Here is a 20,529-nt window from a genome sequence, read left to right as displayed (position 1 = left end):
GGAAGTTGAGCCTGTTTATTGCATTTCCCAGAAAATTGCTGCCAATTCAAATAATTTATCTCCAGCAGGAATGGCTGGGCACATATGACTGTCTCCTAAATTTAGATTCCTTATCATGTAATCTTCCCTTGGCCGGTGAATCAGTAACTATTCAAAAGAGGATCATAAAATACTTAATTTTCTGGTTTAAAAAGTTTCTTTGAGGCTATGCAAGTTAATAACTGATTGACATTTGATAAGAAAAGCAATAATCCAAAAATCCAAAACAGATGGAGACCATATATATGCACTCAATTTGGGGAGCATTGTTTAAACTTTGCATATCTAGAAAAGGTCCTACATGAAAATTCCTTACCTCAGAAACAGATCCAAGAAAGATACAAGATAATGATATTCACTTCTCTAGTTTACATTATGTATGACATCAAATTTTCTTTACCTGCTCTTTCTCCTTCTTAAGCATGGTATTTTCTTTCTGAAGCTGACAGCATTTCAACTTCACCTTCTCTTCATGAAGCTTAGCTTCAGTAAGGAGAATTTGAAGCTAATGAAAAACACTACAGTTAGTGAATTAATTCCAAAGAAGAAACAAAGTTATACTTTCCCAAACAAGACATCATATAGTTCTCATTTTTTGCACATTTTAGCACACCTCAAATTTTTGGTCCGCAACAAAACTAAGATGTAGTACTAATATCCGTTAGCAATAGTTGGCAGCTTTACCTCTGAAAGTTCAGAAGTATTTACTGAAATGACATCTTTAAGCTTCTCTATAGATTTCTTATTTTCCATTATCTGCCAGGTGAAAACAGAACACAAAATATGCATTAGGATTTCAGTAGAAATACTGATATATGTGTGTGTGTGTGTGTGTGTGTGTGTGTGTATGTGTGTGTGTGTGTGTGTGTGTGTACGTACACATACATATATATACTAAAAAAGATAAACACAACAAAATTTTTGTCAAGCCATCCCATTACATTTCAGGTAAATGCAAGGGATCCAGCTTTGGACTAAGCAAAAAATCAAAAACTGAAAGAGATGAGGGAAAATGAAGTCATAAATATTTCATGGCATCCACAACCTTACTGTTTATGAGATAACCAGAAAAAAAGTTCAAAGTATAGAAAATCATAATGCAATAAGTAAATAAAATGTTTTAAAGCATAGAAAATTAACTAATTAATTACTGTTTCAAGTAAACCAGTTCAAATTAGTAATTTTTTTTCTAGTGATAGAGAAAAAAATTTCCTAAGATCATTTTTAAAATTTTCTTATCATAAGTAAAAAATGATAAAATTTAAGGAAGAATAGACTAATCTCACATACAGAAGAATTCCAAAAAAATTATAAAGATACTTGCTCCTTAAGGAAGTGGACATAAATCTGCAATCTTTGTTTGCAATGCCTGGGATTGAATCCTGGGCCTCATGCATGCTAGGCAAGTGCTCTACCATGAGCTGCATCCTGAGCTTGTAACTCTTCATACTTTAACTGTGGGCTGTGCATGGTAACTTCCAAAGAATACAATATGAAAAGGATTGGAAAGAATTTTTACAGTGGAGAAATCTGATAAATACTACCTCAGCTAGGTGATCAAGCTTACTTGGGGGTAGGATATTTCAGAACACACTCTCTACCATCTTTTGCAACTTTTATGTAATTACAGAAACTTATAGAAATTGAAAATGAAATATGTAAGTAAAAATTTTTTAAGTTGTTGTATCAGTACTTAAAAGTTCCACAAAATGGGCAGAAGTGGGTTCAACTTCCTTGACTCCTAATCTTACTTTAGTTAACAGCTGGACTAAGTTCAACTTAACCAATTTTACAAAATATTTCAAAAGCCAAATTGCAGTAATACTTAGCAGCAAAACTCTTACCAAGTCCTGATTCTTAGCTTTCTGTTCTCTCTCAGATTCTAACATAACATGAAGACTTTTAGCTCCCTCATCCAGAAGTTCTTTAGCTTTTTCAAGAAGCTTCATTTTATCCTGGAAAAAAAAGGTGTCAAGATTACTCACTCATTACATTTACTTTTGAGTTTAGAATGTAATTCCCCCCAAAGAAGGGATTTTTACCTTATAATTAGTTGCTTCATCAGAAAGAATCATATTTTGTTTCATGGTCTCTTGGACCTGTTTCTTTGATTCCTTCATCTATGTAAATAAAGCATTCAGAATTAAGATACACAAATTATAGTGCTACCATACAAGTTACTTCCAGACAAGTGACCCTTTCCAGAAGAAAGCAGTACTTAATACATATGACTGTTTAGAATTTGGATGATTTGTAGGAAATAATGAAACAAAAATTTTAAAATATGATTTTTAAATTAAAACAGGTAGGAATGATTCAAGCTAGAACCAAGGGAGAAAGAAAGAAAAAAATAATTATACCTTCTGTTCATAATTTGACAATTTCTGCATTAGTTCTTCATTTTCTTTCATGAAATTGTTCACCTTTTTGGAAATTTGCTGTTCATTGACTAAAAGGGGGAAATACACAAGATTATTACAATCACTAAATGAAATTCAATTACTCAATCTACTAAAAGCAAAGACATGTTATATGGTACTATGAGGAAATACTTCTTAGCATAACTATTATGCTTTTAAAAAGCAATCTATGCTTATTAGCAATAAGAGTATAAAAATTATTAGAATTTAAGAAAAATATAAGAACAATGATATTTTGCTGGGTGCAGTGGTGCACACCTGTAATCCCAGTGGCTCAGGAGGCTGAGCTAGAAGGATTCTAAGTTCAAAGCCAGCCTCAGCAAGAGCGAGACACTAAGCAACTAAGTGAGACTTGGTCTCTAAATATAGGGGGTTGGCGATGTGGCTCAGTAGAGTGCCCCAGAGTTCAATCCCAGGAACCCCTCTCATCCAAAATGATATTTCAATTTAAGCTTATTTCACAGATGGGAAATACAGTAAAGTGTTGTAGCTTGATATTCCCCCCTTCTCAAAACACTTTCTTTTCCGAAAATGGAATCATTTAATTCTTTGCAAAGAAAAACAGAAATGAAAACATACTGATTCACATTACCATTCTTCAAATTATCTACTCAATTACTTAATGCATGATTAAATCATTAGCATAGAAATACTCTTCAAATGTAATACATCTGCATTACATCAATATTCAAAGTTAATCTGCCCCAAATTAAAACTTATCATCATCTCCCTATCCACAATTTGTTCCTCCTCTTTATCTCCTATCTCAGAGTTGGAACCATCATCATCTACTCTATTATCCATGCTAGCAACCTAGGAATAGTAAAATTTTCAGGAGGTAAAAAAGATAATAGACATTAAAAGTCACTGAATCTACTTCTGACATACATAAAACACACATCAAACACCAATACAAAGGGTTATTACAAGTTTAAGAAACCTAAAAATTTACCTTGATATACTCTATCTTTTACCTAGAAGAGAGAAAAAAGATTAAATTTGATGTCAAACATCTGCTCAATAGAAACAGCATTCCTAAAACAACAGTCAGAATCATAACCAAGTGAGAATTTAATAACATTCTGGTTCAGGATAATAATTTATAGGATTAAAAATAAGTAAAGGTTAACAAGCCTTTTAAATTTAATTGGTAGTGATATTTCATAAATAGCCTCTGACATAAAAACACTAAGATATGTACCTTATTTCACAGCAAAGATGTGTGTATGTGTGTGTGTGTGTGTGTGTGTGTGTGTGTGTGTATACTCAAAATCATTTACTTGACAATTCTAAATAACCAGGATAAAGTCTAGAAACAATGACTATTCAAAAGAAATCTGAGGAAACAATATTAAATGCATAATCTTTGTACTAAGATATGCCACTTTCACTCACCAGAAAACATCTTAGAACTCCAATTTAAATTTGGCTATTGGCTGAATTTAGAAACTAAGAGGCTACATCATCTTATTTCTGCAAATCACTAAATATATAGCAAGAAATCTGAAAGGAAAGACTGCTTGAAGAAAATGCACAAGCAATAAGAAAAATGACAATTAACATATTCTGGAAAGGACAAAAACAATCGTTTCCAAAAAACAGCAATAAACTACCTGATAATAAAACCTAAGCAGAATTTTTTTTAAAACATCACTAAATTTCTTTGTAACTTAGCATATTACTTGTCCTTTCAAATGTTATAAATGGTGATGGGATATTCAGATGTGTCCACGGATCATCCAGGGGATCTTCGTAACAGGAAATTGCATTCAGAAAACTCCAACACAGAAAAAATGAACATTTCTTTAATGTCATAGCCTTGCTAACCTTTTACTCAAAATGACAACAGAGGAAAATGGGAAGTAGCATAAAAGCAGTCATCTAAGGTAGGGAGACTAAAGTTTTAAAGTCAAATGCTGAAACTGAGGAGCAACAAGCTAGGAACCACATCCCACATAACCTAGTGAAAAGAGAAACAGGTACCAGGGTTCTTGAAATGAAAGAAACAAGAGAGAGAAATATAAAATGTTTTCATGTTTTTCCCTTCTCTTTATCCTTCTATTTCCTTTTTACTTTTAGCTGAGAAAAAGTTCAATGAGATTAGAAAATTCCTCACAGGAATCCAGGCAAACAATTCTTCTATTTAAGAAGGGAATACTTTTTAAGAGATTTTACACTCAATTGTACAAGGAGAGGAAACTTATCTTAACAATGATATGTCTGAAATAATTAAGAAATCAGAAAAAGAACACTCAGATTTGAAAAGATTTGTATCCAATGATTTTGGCCTCTTTAACTGTTAGGCTTTTCATATGCAAAGTCCATTTACCTAAAATAATGTTCTTCCAATTATGTTAAATAACTATGAAACAGAATGACCTACAGTACAAACATAAGTATGTATAAGCGCATATATATATATATGTGTGTGTGTATATATATATATATATACACACACACACACACACACACACACACACACACACACTTATACATATATGTACACACATACACAGAGATAGACTAATTCTGCTCAGGAAAAAAAAAAACCTTAATGAACAAAACATTTAATGGATTTTTGGACAACACATAATCTATACTTCCAAATAAAAAGGTATTTTCTGTACATATGATCAAATCATAAAATCTGGGAAAAATTTATATAAAAGACTGGAAAAATTATATCATCTCCTTTTTCTCATTTTACTGTATTTCTTTGCAGCATTTCCCCGTTTGTATGTTTATATTAACATACAGTTCATCAACATTTAAATCTTAGTTTCTGCTTTTTTTTCCCACTTCACATTTAATTGTGAGCATTTTCTGTACCTCAAAGCTTTGAAATAAATAAATCTGCCTACTATTCCACTAATCGAACATACAATAACCCCTAAATGAATTATGTTGTGCTAAGTCTTCAATCTAATACACTGTTCCATTGAAAAACATTACCAAAATCTTCAAAGCATAGTTATTTCTTTAAGATAGATTACTAGACATATATGCTACATAAAAGGATATTTATCTAACCTATCCCATCTTTTATCCCACTTTTAAGACTTCTGATACATATGAAACTACTGGTCAGGATGGCTGTAAGAATTACCAGTTCTACCAACTGCACCCACACTAAATTATTTTATAATGTTAGTTTGACTTAAACCATTATTTTGTGTTTTAGCAATTGAAAAAGAAAAAAAGGGGGGGGCAGTGACTATATAAAATAATCTTTGTGCTTATGTGCTAAGGTATAAGTAAGTTAGTTTACTCACAAGAGCAGTTCTCCAAGAGAAAATGACAAAGGATACAATCCCAAAGAAAACAGTGAATACTACAGGCTTCCATGGTAGTCCATAAAAATCAGGCCCAGGTTGAGTATCATCAGGCAATGTAGTAAACAGCTTAAACAGACAAATTAGAAGAAATGGGAAACCTTAAATTTATAACAAAACAGTCACAAAGAATCATAGCAATTCTAAACCAACTTCCTCATCAGAAATCCACCTCCTCAATATTTTCCAATAGCTTCTTCAAGAGAGAGGATACTGGCAGTCTCATATTTTTTGTTTGCTTCCAGTGTTTTCAAGTATAATGAATCTAAATACTTTTTAAAAATATTTATTTATGTATCTTTAGTTTAAGGGTGGACACATTGTTTTGTTTTTATATGGTGCTGAGGATCGAACCCAGTGCCTCATGTATGCTAGGCAAGCGCTCTACTGAACCACAACCCCAGCCCGAATCTAAATACTTTAAATTGAGCATACATTTCCAGTTTGTAACAGGCCCTATATCATCACATTGTCTAACACCTGGCTAGAATCCCTCTGGATCATTCTTTTCTCTTAGATAACCTGGTTTTTATAATTTAAAATATTCATTTAAGACAAAACTTAAATATATGAAAGAACTAATTAATTTTATGGCAACAAATAAAAACAATGACGATATATGTATAAGATTTTAAATCTTACTTCCATTCCACTCTTATATACAGATACGTGACATGTAATTTCAGACAACTCTTGAAAACTGGCTTAGATAAACTTCTCTGAATTTAACATCCTTCTATAAAATTCAGAGCCTAATTTTAAATGGTTGCTCAAAGGCAGTGCAGTAAACACCTGCCTACTCTTCCCTGTTTTCACTGCCCTCTACACGTAATAGGAGATAACTGTCACTTGGGCCCAATTCCCCAGCAGTCTCCTTAGGGAAAAGACCTGTAGTAACATTAGCTGTTTGGATTGTTGGCTGCATTTCAGAACATACCATGAGGTTGTCACCTCTATTCCGTCAAAAAAAAAGTGCAAGTGGGGAAAGCTCAAGTACACTCTCACTGGCCTCGCTTAACCATACAGTCACGTCCTGCCTGCCTTGGGCCTGACACACTCCATTTCTCCGTCGCCACGACAGTCAGTGCACCCACTCTGCCAGAACTCAGCCACCCAACAGGGGTCCCAGGAGCTCTGGGTCCCCCAGGGAAACAGTGACAGAAGGCACAGTGGCAGGTACTGAGTCCATGGTGTAGGGACAGCTGAGTGGAAGCGACGCTTCCCTGCAGAACAGCACAGGACCCTCTCTTTCACCGTTTCCTACTTCAGTAGGACCCAGCGCAGGGGGCGGGTACTGGGAGTGAACTTTGCCTTCCTCCACCACAGGCGCTTTCCGCCCAAGGCACGTGAAACCCGTCATCAGAGGAAGCCCCTGGGTGGACTGCAGTGAGCAGACAGAGGATGCTGAGGGGCGTGGCGGGGAGCGGGAAGAACCAACTGCGGAGCCCGGCGGGGGACAGCGCCAGTAGAGCCAAGCGGAAGAGTCCAAATGAAAGGACTCCAGAAGGAAAGAGGCTCACCTGTCCCCGGAACTAGGAGAGGACCGGCGATTTAGAAGGCCCTGGAGGAAGCCAGGGAACTAGCAGAAGGGGATTATAGGCAGAGACTAGGAAAAAGGAGAAAGTCAGGCCTCCCAGCCCCTCCCAGAGCAAAACCCTTTTGTCAATGTGTTGAGACACCAGGTACCTACCTGCCCCAAAAGTGCAGACAGAAGAGGAGAAGCTTCTCCTGCTCCCTTCTAAAAGACTACTGCTGGGCTTTCCTTCCCTGCTCACTCTAGTCCTGTTACTTTCTCCAATTGTGGATGACACTCTTTTTAAAAAAGCCTAACCCTAAGGAATCATGTCATTATCACCCCACGCCGGTGGCTTCATTTCTGGATGCCACATTTTAGGGTTGCATGACTTGTGGAAAAGAACAGAATCATGAATAGCCCGAAAAGCACGTGCTAAAAATTGAAGAAACTGGGGACATTTAACTTGGGGAGGAAATGAACATCTGTGGATCTTTAAAAATCTGTCGTCAAGTTGAATATAGTCAATTCAAAAGAACAAGAATAAGCAGGAAAGCACTGAAAAAGAAGAGCAATGAAGGTTACAGGGAGGGCAGACTATATAATTAATTCATGTACCCTCGTCCAAGCCCAGGAATACATAGAGATTGTGGGACAGAATAGAGAATCCAGAAACAGAACCAACTGGACATTTGGGGTACAATAAAAGTTAGTTTGGGGAAAGTAGACTTTCTAATAAGTAGCGTTACCACATGGAAAAGTATAAAATTGGATTTTTCTCTACTTATTCAAAAGATAAACTACAAATGGATAAGAAACATGAATGTAAAAATAGAAAATAAACAAGTACTAGAAAATATTAAGTGAAATTTTCTATGTATTATGAGTGGGCAAAACCTGCCTCATTGAAAAAATCTTTCCTGGCTGTATCTAAACCTGCTACACACACACACACACACACACACACACACACACGCAGTTTGACAATGACTAACTGAGAAAAAATATTTGCAACATATTATTGTCCAAAGAATCATGTTCCTGAAATATAAAGAACATTATAAATAAAATGGCCAGCAAACCTATACAAAAATGGGCTGAAGAAATAAACAGATCTCAGGAAAAGAAATGCAAATAGCTATAACATATGGAAACATGCTCTGCTTAGCTCATAATGAACAAAATACAAATTAAACCACACCAAGACACCATTTCTCACTTGCATTGGCAAGATCCAAACGTTTGACAACATACTCAGTAGGTGAGAGAATGTGGGGGAATACAAATTCTCAGACACTGCTAATAAGTATACAAAATGATACAACCCTTATGAATGAGATTTGGCAACATCTCCCAAAACTGCTTATATATTTACCTATTAACTCAACAATCCCACTTTTTTTTTTTAACTTTTTCAGTGCTGGGGAAGGGTATCTTGGGCAAGTGCTCTACTGCTGAGCTATAGTCCACCAGCCCTAATTTCTAAAGATACTGGGAATACAACAACAAATGTTTAAAACTTGTATTTACAAAACTATGTTATTCAAGCATTAATTATAACAATACAAGACGGTCACAAAAGGCTGAAACAACCGTCATCAATGAAAGTTGTTGAATAAACCAAAGAAGAAAGAAAATAATTTTAAATACTGCTAAGAGCTGGTTTCCGGAATACATTTTTTAAAAATGAAGTAGAGAAAAATATTTATAGAATACTATTTGTATCTTAGAAAATGAAAAAAGATGAATATATTATTTCTTATAGCTTTGAGGTAAAACTGACATGCAATAAATTACATGTATTTAAAGTGTGCAATTTGATGAATTTTAACATGAAATTATAAAATCACCATTATAATCAAGATAATATACACATCCTTTACTTCCAAAAATATTCTCATTCTCTAGGTAATTTTGCCCTTTGTCACCCCTCTTTCTTGCCCCCCACTTTCCCATTCCTCCAGCAAAATGTCTTATCTTAATAGATTGCTTTGTATTCCTCAAGTTTTATGTGTATGGGATAATATATTGCATTTTCTATGGCTTCTCTTATTCAGCATAATTTGAGATTCATCTACATCAGTTTATCTATCATCTATTTTTATTGCTGAGTAGCATTTCATTACATGTACATACCACAATTTGTCTATCATCTATTGATAGACATTTGGATTTTTTTCCAGTTTGGGGCTTTTACAAATAAAATAGCCAAGAACACTGATATAAAATTCCTCCTATTGCTATATAACTTATCTTTTCTTTGGAAAAGAATGGTTGGATATGACTGGTGTATGTTTACCTTTTTAAGAAGGTGATTCTACCACTTTATATCCCCACCAGATGTGTACCCATCCAGTTCCTCCATCTCTTCTCCAACCACTCAGCACAATTGTCTTTAATATTAGATATTTAATAAGTGTGTAGTGGTAACTCTTATGCTTCAAAATTGCATTTCCCTGATAATTATGTCAAGCATTTTTAATGTATTTACTATCTGTTTATCTTCTTTGATGAAGTGTTATTTTACAGGACTATATTTTTTTCTAATGCGTTCTAAGAGTTCTTCATATATCCTTGATGCAAGTCTTGATAAATGCTTTACAGTAATTTCCTCCCAGCTTGTGTTTTGTCTATTTCATTGACTTCAAAGTGTATTTTGAATTACAGAGGTTTTAGTTTGATGAATCCCACATTGTCAAATCCTTTTTAATGCTTTTGTTGTCAAATTTAAGAAATCTTTGCCAAACCTAAGTTCAACAAAAATTTTTCTCTTATTTTTTTTCCTAGAGGTTTTGTAGTTTTGAGTTTAATATTTAAGTCTGTGAGTTAATTCAGGTGTCTAATGCAAGGCATGGATCAATATTTTGCATATAAATATGCAGTAATTTCAGTACCATTTGCTGAAAAAACTTTCCATTCTCTACTTGTCTTTCCATCTTTGTCAATGACTGTTGCCATATATATTGTGTATCTATCTCTGAATTCTTGGCTCTGTTTCAATATGTTTTGTCTGCAATCCTGATTACTGTAGCTTTAGAATATTTTTTTTCCTCTTTGTATGGTACTAGGGATTGAACACAGGACCTTGCATATGCTAGGCAAGTCCTCTACCACTGAGCTACATCCCCAGCCCTAGATTAAGTCTTGAAGCCACGTTGCAATCAGCTTGTCATTTTCTACAAAACTCTGCAGGGATTTTGATTGGAATAATGTTGACTCTGGTGATTAAACTGGGATGAATGGACACCTTAGTCTTCTGACTCATAAATTAGGTATATCTCTCCATTTAGGTTCTCTTTAAATTCTATCAGCAATATTTTGTAGTTTTTAATATATACATTTTAGTTTTTGCCACGTTTATGTTTAAATACTTCATATTTTTATTCTATTGTACATGGAAATCTTTAAAATTTCAATTTCTAATTATTCATTGTTAATATATAGAAAATATAATTGCTTTTAGATGTAAATTTTATCTGTCAACCTTACAATAGCTTTTTTCTAGATCATACCAGATTGTATCTATATATATTCATGTTATCTGAAAAGAAAGAGAATTTTATTTCTTCCTTTCCAATCTGAGTGCATTTTATTTCTTTTTCTTGCCTTAGTATACTAGCTATTTCCTTACTGCACCCCAGTACAATGCTGAATAGATGTAATGAGAGTAGACATCTCTGTTTGGTTTCTGATCTTGGGGAAAAGTATTCAATTATCAACCATTAAGTATGAGGTTAGCTGCATTTTTTCAGAGGATGTTTTAAGCTCCCTTCTATTCCTAGTTTGTTGTTTGTTTTTCTACATCAATAATCAATGCTGAGGGGCTGGGGTTGATACTCAGTGGTAGAGCACTTGCCTAGCATGTGTGAGGCAATGGGTTCAAATCTCAGCACCGCATAGAAATAAGTGAATAAAATAAAAGTTAATCAACATCTAAAAAATTTTTTTAAATAATAATCAGGGCTGATTTTTTTTTTACATGTCGATGCGATTTATTGTCACCTACTTGTACATGCACACAAAATAACAATATAATTTGGCCAATATTACTCCCCAACATTTCCCCCCTCTGCTATATTTTTTAAATGCTTGTTTTGTATCTCTCGAGCTAAACACAAAGATTGTGCTTTTAGGTACATCAATGTGGTAAATTTCATTGATTTTCAAATGTTAAATAAATTTTGGATTCTTGACATAAATCCCCATCATCCGTCTAGTTTTTGTCTATGATGTATTTTCCTTTTACATATTGTTGTATTTGACTTAAATTTTTGTTTAGAATTTCTGTACAGATTCATTGGAGATCCCATGAGAGGTATGTGGTTTTCTTTTCTTATTATATCTTTGTCTTGGTTTGGTGTAGTGATAACACTGGATTCATAGGAGAACTATTTCCTTGCTTTAATATTCTACAAGGGTTTAGTATTACTACTACTATTAGGAATTAGTATCATTTCTTCCTTACAGGTTTAATTGGATCACCAATAAAGCTATCTTGGTCTTATATTTTTTTCTTTGAAGAAAGGTTTTTACCTATACCTTCAATTTCTTTAATAGTCAACAAGGTTTATTAAATTGTCTGTTTTTCTTGAGTGAACTTTTGCAATTTGTGGCTTAAATAAAATTTCTTCATTTCATCTAAATTGTCAAGTTAATTAACATAAACTGTTCATAATATCCCCATTATCAGTCTAGTATCTGTGAAATCTGTAGTGATATCCCTTCTCTGATTGCGAATATTGGTAACCCGTGTCTCCTCTTTTATTTCCCTCACTAGATGTTGATCAATTTTATTCATCTTAAAGAACTAGCTTTGGGTTTCATTGATTTTCTTTTATTTTCCTTTTTTTAAAATTTTACTGACTTATGGTCTTTATTATATCTTTTTTTCTTGCTTACTTGGAGATTAACTTATTTTTCCTTTTCTAGTTTCTCATAGTAGGAACTAAGTCAATGACTGGAGACTTATTTTTTAATAAAGCTATCTTGGGCCTGGTAGTGCTATAAGTTTTCCAATAACACTTTAGTGACATTGCACAAATGTATATGTTGTTTTCAGTTTTATTCAACTCAAAATATGAATTTCTTCTCTGATTTATTTGACTCAAAAATTATTTAGCAGTGGGGGCTAAGGTTGTAGCTCAGTGGTAAAGTGCTTGCCTCAACACCACATAAAAACAAATGTACTGTGTTGTTCATTTATACCAAATATATATATATATATATATATATATATATGATAGATAGATACAGATATACATATAGATATAGATAGATAGCAGATAGCAGCCTAGCACTTAAGTTTTCAAATATTTGAGAATTTTCCAGATTTTTCCATTATTGATTTCTCATTTTATTGTGTTCAGAGAATAAGCTTTGCCTGACTTTGAATACTTTTATATTTACTGATAATTTTTTTAAGATCCAGAATATAGTTTATCTTGGTAAATGTTCCATGTGCACTAAGCTCCTTGGGGGTTTTCTATAAATGTCAATTAATTTCAAATGGATGGATTGATTATGTCATTCACACTTTCTACAACCTTACTTTTATTTTTCGTTTTCTGCCAATTGCTGAGGAGAGGATATTGAAATCTCTAAATGTAATCTATAGGATTCATCATTTTCCTCATAATTCTATCAATTTTGATACTTCATGTTTTTTGAAGGTCTAATATTAAAAGTACAAGCATTTAGGTTTATTATATAATCTTGACTGATTCGTTTATCATTAGGAAATAACTTTCTTTAGTCCTGATGATATATTTTGCCCCACAACCTCTTTTGGTTTAATGTAGCTACTCCAGATTTCCTTTGACTAGTGTTTAACATGAGATACCTTTTTCAATCATTTTAATTTTGACTTCTTTGTGTCTTTCTATTTACAGTGTTATTCCCTTAGACATCTATTTGGGTCTTGCTTCTTTAGGCAATATGACAATCTCTGTTTTTAACTGATGTATTTAGATACTTTCCACTTAATAGGATTACTGCCGTGCATAGGTGTAAGCTTAATATAATCTTCTATTTGTTCCTTCTGTCCTTTGTTCTTTTTCTTTTCTTTCTGTCTTCTTTTGCAGAAATACCACTATCGGTATTTTTAGTGATTCCTCTATTGGCTTATTAAGCTATAACTCTGTTTTCTAATCTTAGTGCTTCAGGGTTTAGTATACACATCTTTAATTTGTCACAATCTACCTTCAGATGATACTATATTACTTCACATATTCAATAAGAACGTTACAATAGTTACTACCCTTCTGAGATTTATACTGTTGTCATGTATTTTACTTTACATGTTTTCTAAGTCCCATACTACACTGATATTTGTCTTTAAACAGTCAATGACTTTTTAAAATGTTCAAATAAGAAAAATTATTTTAAATATTTATGCACACAGTCACCATTTTCAGTGTTCTTTACTCCTTTATTCCATTATTTCCATCTGCTGTCTTGGTGCAAGTGTAGGTGAATTCTTTCAGCTTGTATGTCAGTACAAGTCTTCATTTTAGAAAGATATTTCATTGGGCATGATATTATCGGCCAACATTATTACTCTTCAAATATATTAAAGGTATCACTCCACTATATTCTCTTATGCCTAATTTCTGACAAGAAATCTGATGTCATCCTTAGTTCTTCTCTACATAAATGTCTTCTCTAACTGCTAAGATTGCTCTTTATCACTGGTTTTGAGCAATTTATTTATGATATAATATACCTTGATATAGCTTTATTCATGCTTTTTGTACTGTAGTCCCATTTAATATCTTGGATCTGCAGATGTACAGTTTTCACAAATTTTTGGCCATCATTTCTTAAAATATTTTTCTGAATACCTCTCATAGCTCAACTTGAAACTGTCCCACAGCTCACTGATGCTCTGGTTCACTTTTCTTTAACAGAAGAAATTTTCCCTGTTTCATTTGGGGTACTTCTCCTGCTATGTCCTCAAGTTCACTAACAATTTCATCACAATGCTTATTCTGGCATTAATCCCATCCACTGTGTTTATCATATATTTTCAACTCTAGAAGTCTGATTTTTCTTAAAATATATCTTCTATATCTCTTTTTACCTTTTTAACACACGAAATATAGTAGTAATGACTTTTTAAAAAATGCCATTACCTCATTCTAACATCTCCGATAGTTCTCAGTTGGCTTTGATTGGATGATTCTTCTCCTCATCATTGTGGATTGTATTTTTCTTGCTTCTTTGCATGCCTGGTAAGCTTTGATTCGATGCCATACATTACGAATTACTATTCTTAATATTTCGTATACAATTAAATTACTGGAAACAATTTGATTCTCTTGGGTCTGAATATTTGTTAGGTATGACATAAATTGTAATAGTCAGTCCGAGGTAACACCCTTCTGATTATTCTACCCAACTTCCTTAGAGTTTTTTCCAGGTGCTATTCTGGTCCCTGTGTTAAGACCTGTTCCTTCTAATCACTTAAGATGGTTTCTCTGACTTGCTTAGCAGTTTCATCACACTTATGTGCAGATCAATACCCTGCTGAACACTCAGAGAGCCTTTCACAGATTTCCAGAATTGTCTCTCAATGTAGCAACCTTCTTTTGGTACTCCACCCTGTGAATTCTAGTCACTTTGGTTTTCCTGGAATCTCAGCACCATCTCTCAATTCATGGTATCCTCTGGTTCTGCCTGACTTCCCCTTCTTTGTCATGGCTTGGGAATCTCTTAACATAGTAAAAGCTGGGGCAACTAAAGAGCTCATAGCATTTGTTCTTTATGTTTCCAGAATCATTCTTTGTTTCTTGATCTTCAAAGTTACTGGATCTTAAAATTTTATATGTTTGTGGGTTTTTTTTCATATTTATTTTAGTTGTTTCAGTTGGGAAGGTGAAGCCAGTACCTATATAAAGCTATCATAGCTAGATGTAAAAATCATTTGCTTTTCTTTTTCTTTTTATGGTGCTGGGGATTGAACACATGGCCTCCTGTGTGGTAGGCAAGTGCTCTACCACTGAGCTGCATATCCCTTTTCTCATTTGCTTATTTTTTAATAGCAGAATGCATAATGAAATAAATTTTAAAAGTTAACTATAAAAGAGAGTAATATCAGGGTAGACAGAACTGGGACAAAAGCTAGAGTTCTTTCAAAATCAGGCAGGAGAATCACAAGTTCAAAGCTAGCCTCAGCAACTTAGCAAGTCCCTACGCAACTTAGTGAGAACTATCTCTAAATAAAAAATAAAGAGCCTAGGTATGTGGCTCAGTGGATAGGAGCCCTGGGTTCAATCACCAGTACCAGAAAACAGAAACAACTTATTTTCACAAATTAACTTTGGCTCTTCTAAATATTTAAATAATTGTAAAATAAATAAAAAAATCTTTAAAAATTAACACCTAAATATTGAAAGCAAAAATGAAACAACCTGTGATATCATGTTGGTGACAAACCACAGAAATGAATTATTTCAAACATACCTTAGTGGGATATAGCTTAAAGACAAGAGAATTTCATTTCATTTCAGGAATACATTCCTGAAAGTATTTTAAACAACATAAATATAGTCGTGTGTTGCTTAATAATGGGAATAAATTCTGAGAAACACATCTTAGGCAATTTCAGTGTGTAAACATCATTGAGTATACTTATACAAACCTAGAAAATATAGCCATTTCCACACGTAGGTATTCATATATGGTATATCATCGCTTTGGGGATAAAAACCTATAAGATATTATTATACTGAATTCTGTAGACAATTGTAACATTGTAAATGTTTATATATCTAAACATATCAAAACACAAAAAAGATTAAAAATACTAGGTGTCAAGAATTTTTTAGCTCCATTATTATGCACTAATGACCAAAATGTCATTAAGTGGCACAAGACTGTAAACAATTATATTTATGTCATTGAAAACTGGAACTCCAACCTCAGAGAAAGAAAACACAAATCTAAGATAGATGAAGTGAAGTAAAATCTCTATAACATCCTGAATTTTCATGGGAATTATCTAAATGACATGATCAAAATCCCCACATATTTCTGAGCTTTGTTCACTAAAATGGCTTACAAATGACAGTCAATTTGAGCAATAAGCAATCCTAGTACTTGGAATGTAGCCTCTAAATATCATTTCCTATTGAAAGAAACCAAAGTTCTTTTAGAGAAATAGTTCCTTCAAGGTCTGGATAGGAAATGTTTAAGATGAACTTGGAACATCTCATAGTTCAAAAGCAAGGGAAACAGGTAACAATGACCACTAGGTGGTGGCAAAGGGTCCCAGGAGCCAAGATAAAGAGGCTTCTACAAGGCAAATGGGGGCGAAATTGAGCATCAGATAAGAACAATTACTATTCCTAACTGGATTAAACACACCAAATATTTTTAAATGCATGACATCATATTGACTCTTAAATAAAAGTTAAAAAGATTTCAAAAGCCCCTTTGGGTATCATTTGATAATGCTAGAATAATACCTTACTATTCTGAAAAGTGTTTAAATGAAGAAAAGGAATCAAATGTTTATCTCCTGCCTTAACTATACAAACCGAATATCTGTGTAAAGAATAATCAATCATAGCCAGGCGCTGTGGCACACACTTGCAATCCCAGTAGCTTGGGAGGCTGAGGAGGGAAGATAGCAAGTTCAAAGTCAGCCTCAGCAAAAGTGAATTGCTAAAGCAACTCAGTGAGACCCTGTATATAAATAAAATACAAAATAGGGCTGAGGATATGGCTCACTAGCCAAGTGCCCCTGAGTTTAATCCCCAGTACCAAAAAAAAGAAAGAATAATCAATCATAAATTTTTATTTGTATAGGCATCCCAGCCTTTAAATGAAGAAAGAAAAATCCCAGCAATTCAGACCATTGCTATTTTGCAACCTGTAATATATTAGCAAATCTCACCAAGGTCACTGTTGACTAGTAGTCAACATCAAAGGAGAGGACATGCAGATGTCAATGCAATATTTCCTATTAAATTTTCATAAGAAACAGAATTGAACCTAAACCTGACTACCAATTTCCAAGAAATATAAAGCAACAGAGAGAGACTGAGGTTGTTAGCTCAGCACTTGCCTAGAATGCATGGAGCCCGAGGTTCAATCCCCAGCACCACCAAAAAAAAGGCAATAGAGAAAACAGGTTAAATTGTTGTACCAGGGGGATGTCATTTATTCACCCAAACTACAATATATCCTAGAAGTCCCACAAACATATTTTTTTCAATTATTGCAAAAAGTTACAACAAAAGGAGAAATCAATAGAGAGTAACTTATATGAGACTTGTTCTCCCACTGAAAGCAACCAGAAAGTTGGAATATATATATTGGTACCAGGGATTGAACTCAGGAGCACTTGATCACTGAGCCACAGCCCCAGTCTCAGCCCCATTTTGTATTTTATTTAGAGACAGGGTCTCACTGAGTTACTTAGCACCTCACTTTTGGCTTTGAACTTGTGATCCTCCTGTCTCAGCCTCCCGAGCCACTAGGATTAAGGCATGTGCCATCATGCCCAGTCAAAAAAGATTTTTAAAGAGCTATTTTTCAGATAGAAAGCCACAAGGAACATGCAACTGTCACCCCTAAGAGCAGGAGAACAAATAGGTGAGCATTCTACCTGGAGGCACCCTCTAGACCTCAGTTTGAAAAGGGGAACACAAATGGGGCACAACAGTCTCACTGAGGAGAGAGAGACCAGAGTTCCAGGAGATTAAGCAGCCAAAAATATGTAGAGAAAACTACCAGAAACATGGGAGCCACAAAGAAAAAGAGTTCCAGAAATCTGCATGGAGGCGGTCTTCAGTTTGGGGCTACATTCTAAGCAGTACCTGTGAGGGCCAAGAACAACTATAAGCTAACCAATCCCACAGTTGGCACTGAGCTGGGAGAAGTCTGGATTCCAGCTAGCCAGAGAGAGTTGACGTACAAAAACAGTATGGTCAACAAGCTCATGAAGAAGTATTTGATCCTGGCATCATGGCACATATCTGTAATCCCAGCAATCAATCCCAGGTTGAGGCAGGAAGATCCCAAGTGTGAGGCTGGCAACTTATCAAGGGCCTAAGGAAGTTAGTGAGACCCTATCTCAAAAGAAAAAAAAAGTTCACTCAATATCATTAATTATCAGGAAATAAACTCACAAAAAAATACCCACTAGAATGGCCCAAGTGCTAGTGAAGATGAAGTCAAGTGGAAGTCTCCTAAATTGCTGGTGGAAGGATAAAATGATTGTGGTCATTTTTTAGCATGGCTTGACAGTATCACATAAGACAAAAACATACATTAAACGTAGGAGGCAATTGCACTCCTAGATATGAGTCCACTTATAGTGGCATATATATGAAACAGTACTGTAGGAAAAATGAATCTATAGTTTAAAAAAAAAGTTATCAATGGTTGCCTGGAACAGGTGGTGAAGGCACTCACTGGGAAGGATCCCAAGGAAACCCCTTTTCTAGTGAAAAAAAAACTGTTCTATATCTTTATTATGGTAGTTTTTACATGGGTATCTACATTTGTTAAAACTCAGAGTGTGCTTGCTTTGGCAGCACATATACTAAAATTGGAACAATACAGAAAAAATCAGCATAGTCCCCGAGCAAGGATGACACCCACATTTGTGAAGTATTCCATAGTTTTGTGGAACCAACCCTTCAGCAGATGAATGGATAAAGAAACTGTGGTACATATATGAAATGGAATATTACTTATAGCATTAAAAGAGAAAAAAATTATGGCATCTGCGGGTGAATGGGAATATCAGGTTAAGGGAAGTAAGCCAATCCCCAAAACCAAAAGCTGTATGTTCTCTCTGAAAGTGGATGCTGACCCATAATGGGGGTGAGGTGGGTGGTAAGGGGCATGGAAAGAATGGAGGAACTTTGGGCAAAGGGGAGGTAGGACAGGTGAGGGGGCAGAGGGATAGGAAAGATGGTGGAATGAGATGAACCACATTACCCGAGGTACATGTAGGACTACACGTGTTGTGTACAACTAGGAAAAGTTTTGTTCCATTTATATACAATGAATTGAAATGCATTCTGCTATCATGTAAAACCAATTAGAACAAATTTAAAAAACTCACTGATATTGGCTATCAAGGAATTACTGTTAAGTTGTTTGATGGCCCGTGGGTTCATTATACTATTCTCTATGCTTTTCTTTAAAGCTTTTCTAATTAAATTTATTTTTTAACTAGTACATAGAAACAAACATTATAATTATTGAAGTAGGTAACATGACATTTTGATGCATGTATACACTATGTAACATTTAAATCAGTTAAATATATCTACCTCCTCAAACATCATTTCTTTATGGTAAAACTTTCACAATCTTTTTTTCTAGTATTCTAAAATATACAGTATGTTATGGTTACCTATAGTCCCCTACTATTCTCTCTGCTCTTATTTGAAAGTTTCCATGATAAAAATACTAAAAATAATTTTTAAATTAAGATATAACTTCAAATATTTAAAGGATTTCTATGTAGAAAAGAATTCAATTTTATAGAGGAAATCATGTGGAGGAAAATTTGGAGTCAATACAAGGATGAACTAGACAACAGAAGAACATATAGCCTTGTAAGAGAGTGACTCATGCTAGGAAATACTGGTGTACAGGCCTCATAACTATTCGTCAGGGCCACAGTAAAGAAAATAACAGCAATGAGTGAGAAACTAGACTAACAGCCTTCCAAGGTTTCTTCTAACACTAAGATTCTGCTAAGATTCCATTGATCAATGAATCTGATTGGTGCACATCTCCCAAACACATCAGAGCCTATTACTCTCCAGTCCTATCAGATATCATACTACTTGTTTAAGATTTTACATTGACTTGTTCATAATTTTTGCATATATTTGTTAAGTCCTTTTCTTAAGGCTTTCAAAAATCACAATCATACCTTACACCTGTTAGACTCTTTTAGTCCTCGCACAATGTCCTGTACATACTGGGCCATCAAAATGCCTTTTTGAAATCTCCTTTCAAATCAGTCTCCTAACATTGTGCCTCTTCTTTGCCACTCACGTCTATGTCTTACCTATCACTGTACAATCACTGACCATACCTGCACCACATTCATGTCCCCTGACCTAGACCTAGAGGAGGGCTCTGTGCATACCTAAAAAATATGAATAAAGAAATCCTTCCCATATCATGAGGCTGTTAACTTTCCAAGTGATGCTGATTCATTCTGATAATCAAATTATGACTGTAGAAGACTGCTTTA

At 34.3% G+C, this 20,529-nt stretch overlaps 1 protein-coding gene and 1 non-coding gene across 2 annotated transcripts in view; one reads left to right on the top strand and one right to left on the bottom strand.

Moving 5' to 3' along the window:
* The window catches only part of LOC144371242 (transport and Golgi organization protein 1 homolog), a 91,139-nt gene that overhangs the window by 13,189 nt on the left and 57,421 nt on the right, over positions 1-20,529 (bottom strand). The window contains exons 11-17 of the mRNA XM_078033655.1: positions 5,732-5,860; positions 3,412-3,433; positions 2,400-2,488; positions 2,082-2,159; positions 1,884-1,994; positions 724-795; positions 440-544 (exon numbers count right to left, since the gene is read on the bottom strand). Of these exons, the coding sequence (XP_077889781.1) occupies positions 440-544; positions 724-795; positions 1,884-1,994; positions 2,082-2,159; positions 2,400-2,488; positions 3,412-3,433; positions 5,732-5,860 (606 nt within the window). The remainder of the gene's footprint in view (positions 1-439; positions 545-723; positions 796-1,883; positions 1,995-2,081; positions 2,160-2,399; positions 2,489-3,411; positions 3,434-5,731; positions 5,861-20,529) is intronic.
* LOC144371546 (U6 spliceosomal RNA) lies at positions 18,829-18,935 on the top strand. The gene has a single exon (XR_013431501.1). It is a non-coding gene; the product is annotated as a U6 spliceosomal RNA (small nuclear RNA).

The sequence above is a fragment of the Ictidomys tridecemlineatus genome, chromosome 16, assembly GCF_052094955.1.
Source record: "Ictidomys tridecemlineatus isolate mIctTri1 chromosome 16, mIctTri1.hap1, whole genome shotgun sequence".
Classification (NCBI taxonomy): domain Eukaryota; kingdom Metazoa; phylum Chordata; class Mammalia; order Rodentia; family Sciuridae; genus Ictidomys; species Ictidomys tridecemlineatus.
The sequence above is the reverse complement of the archived record's forward strand: the minus strand, read 5'-3'. Positions and strand labels throughout refer to the sequence as shown.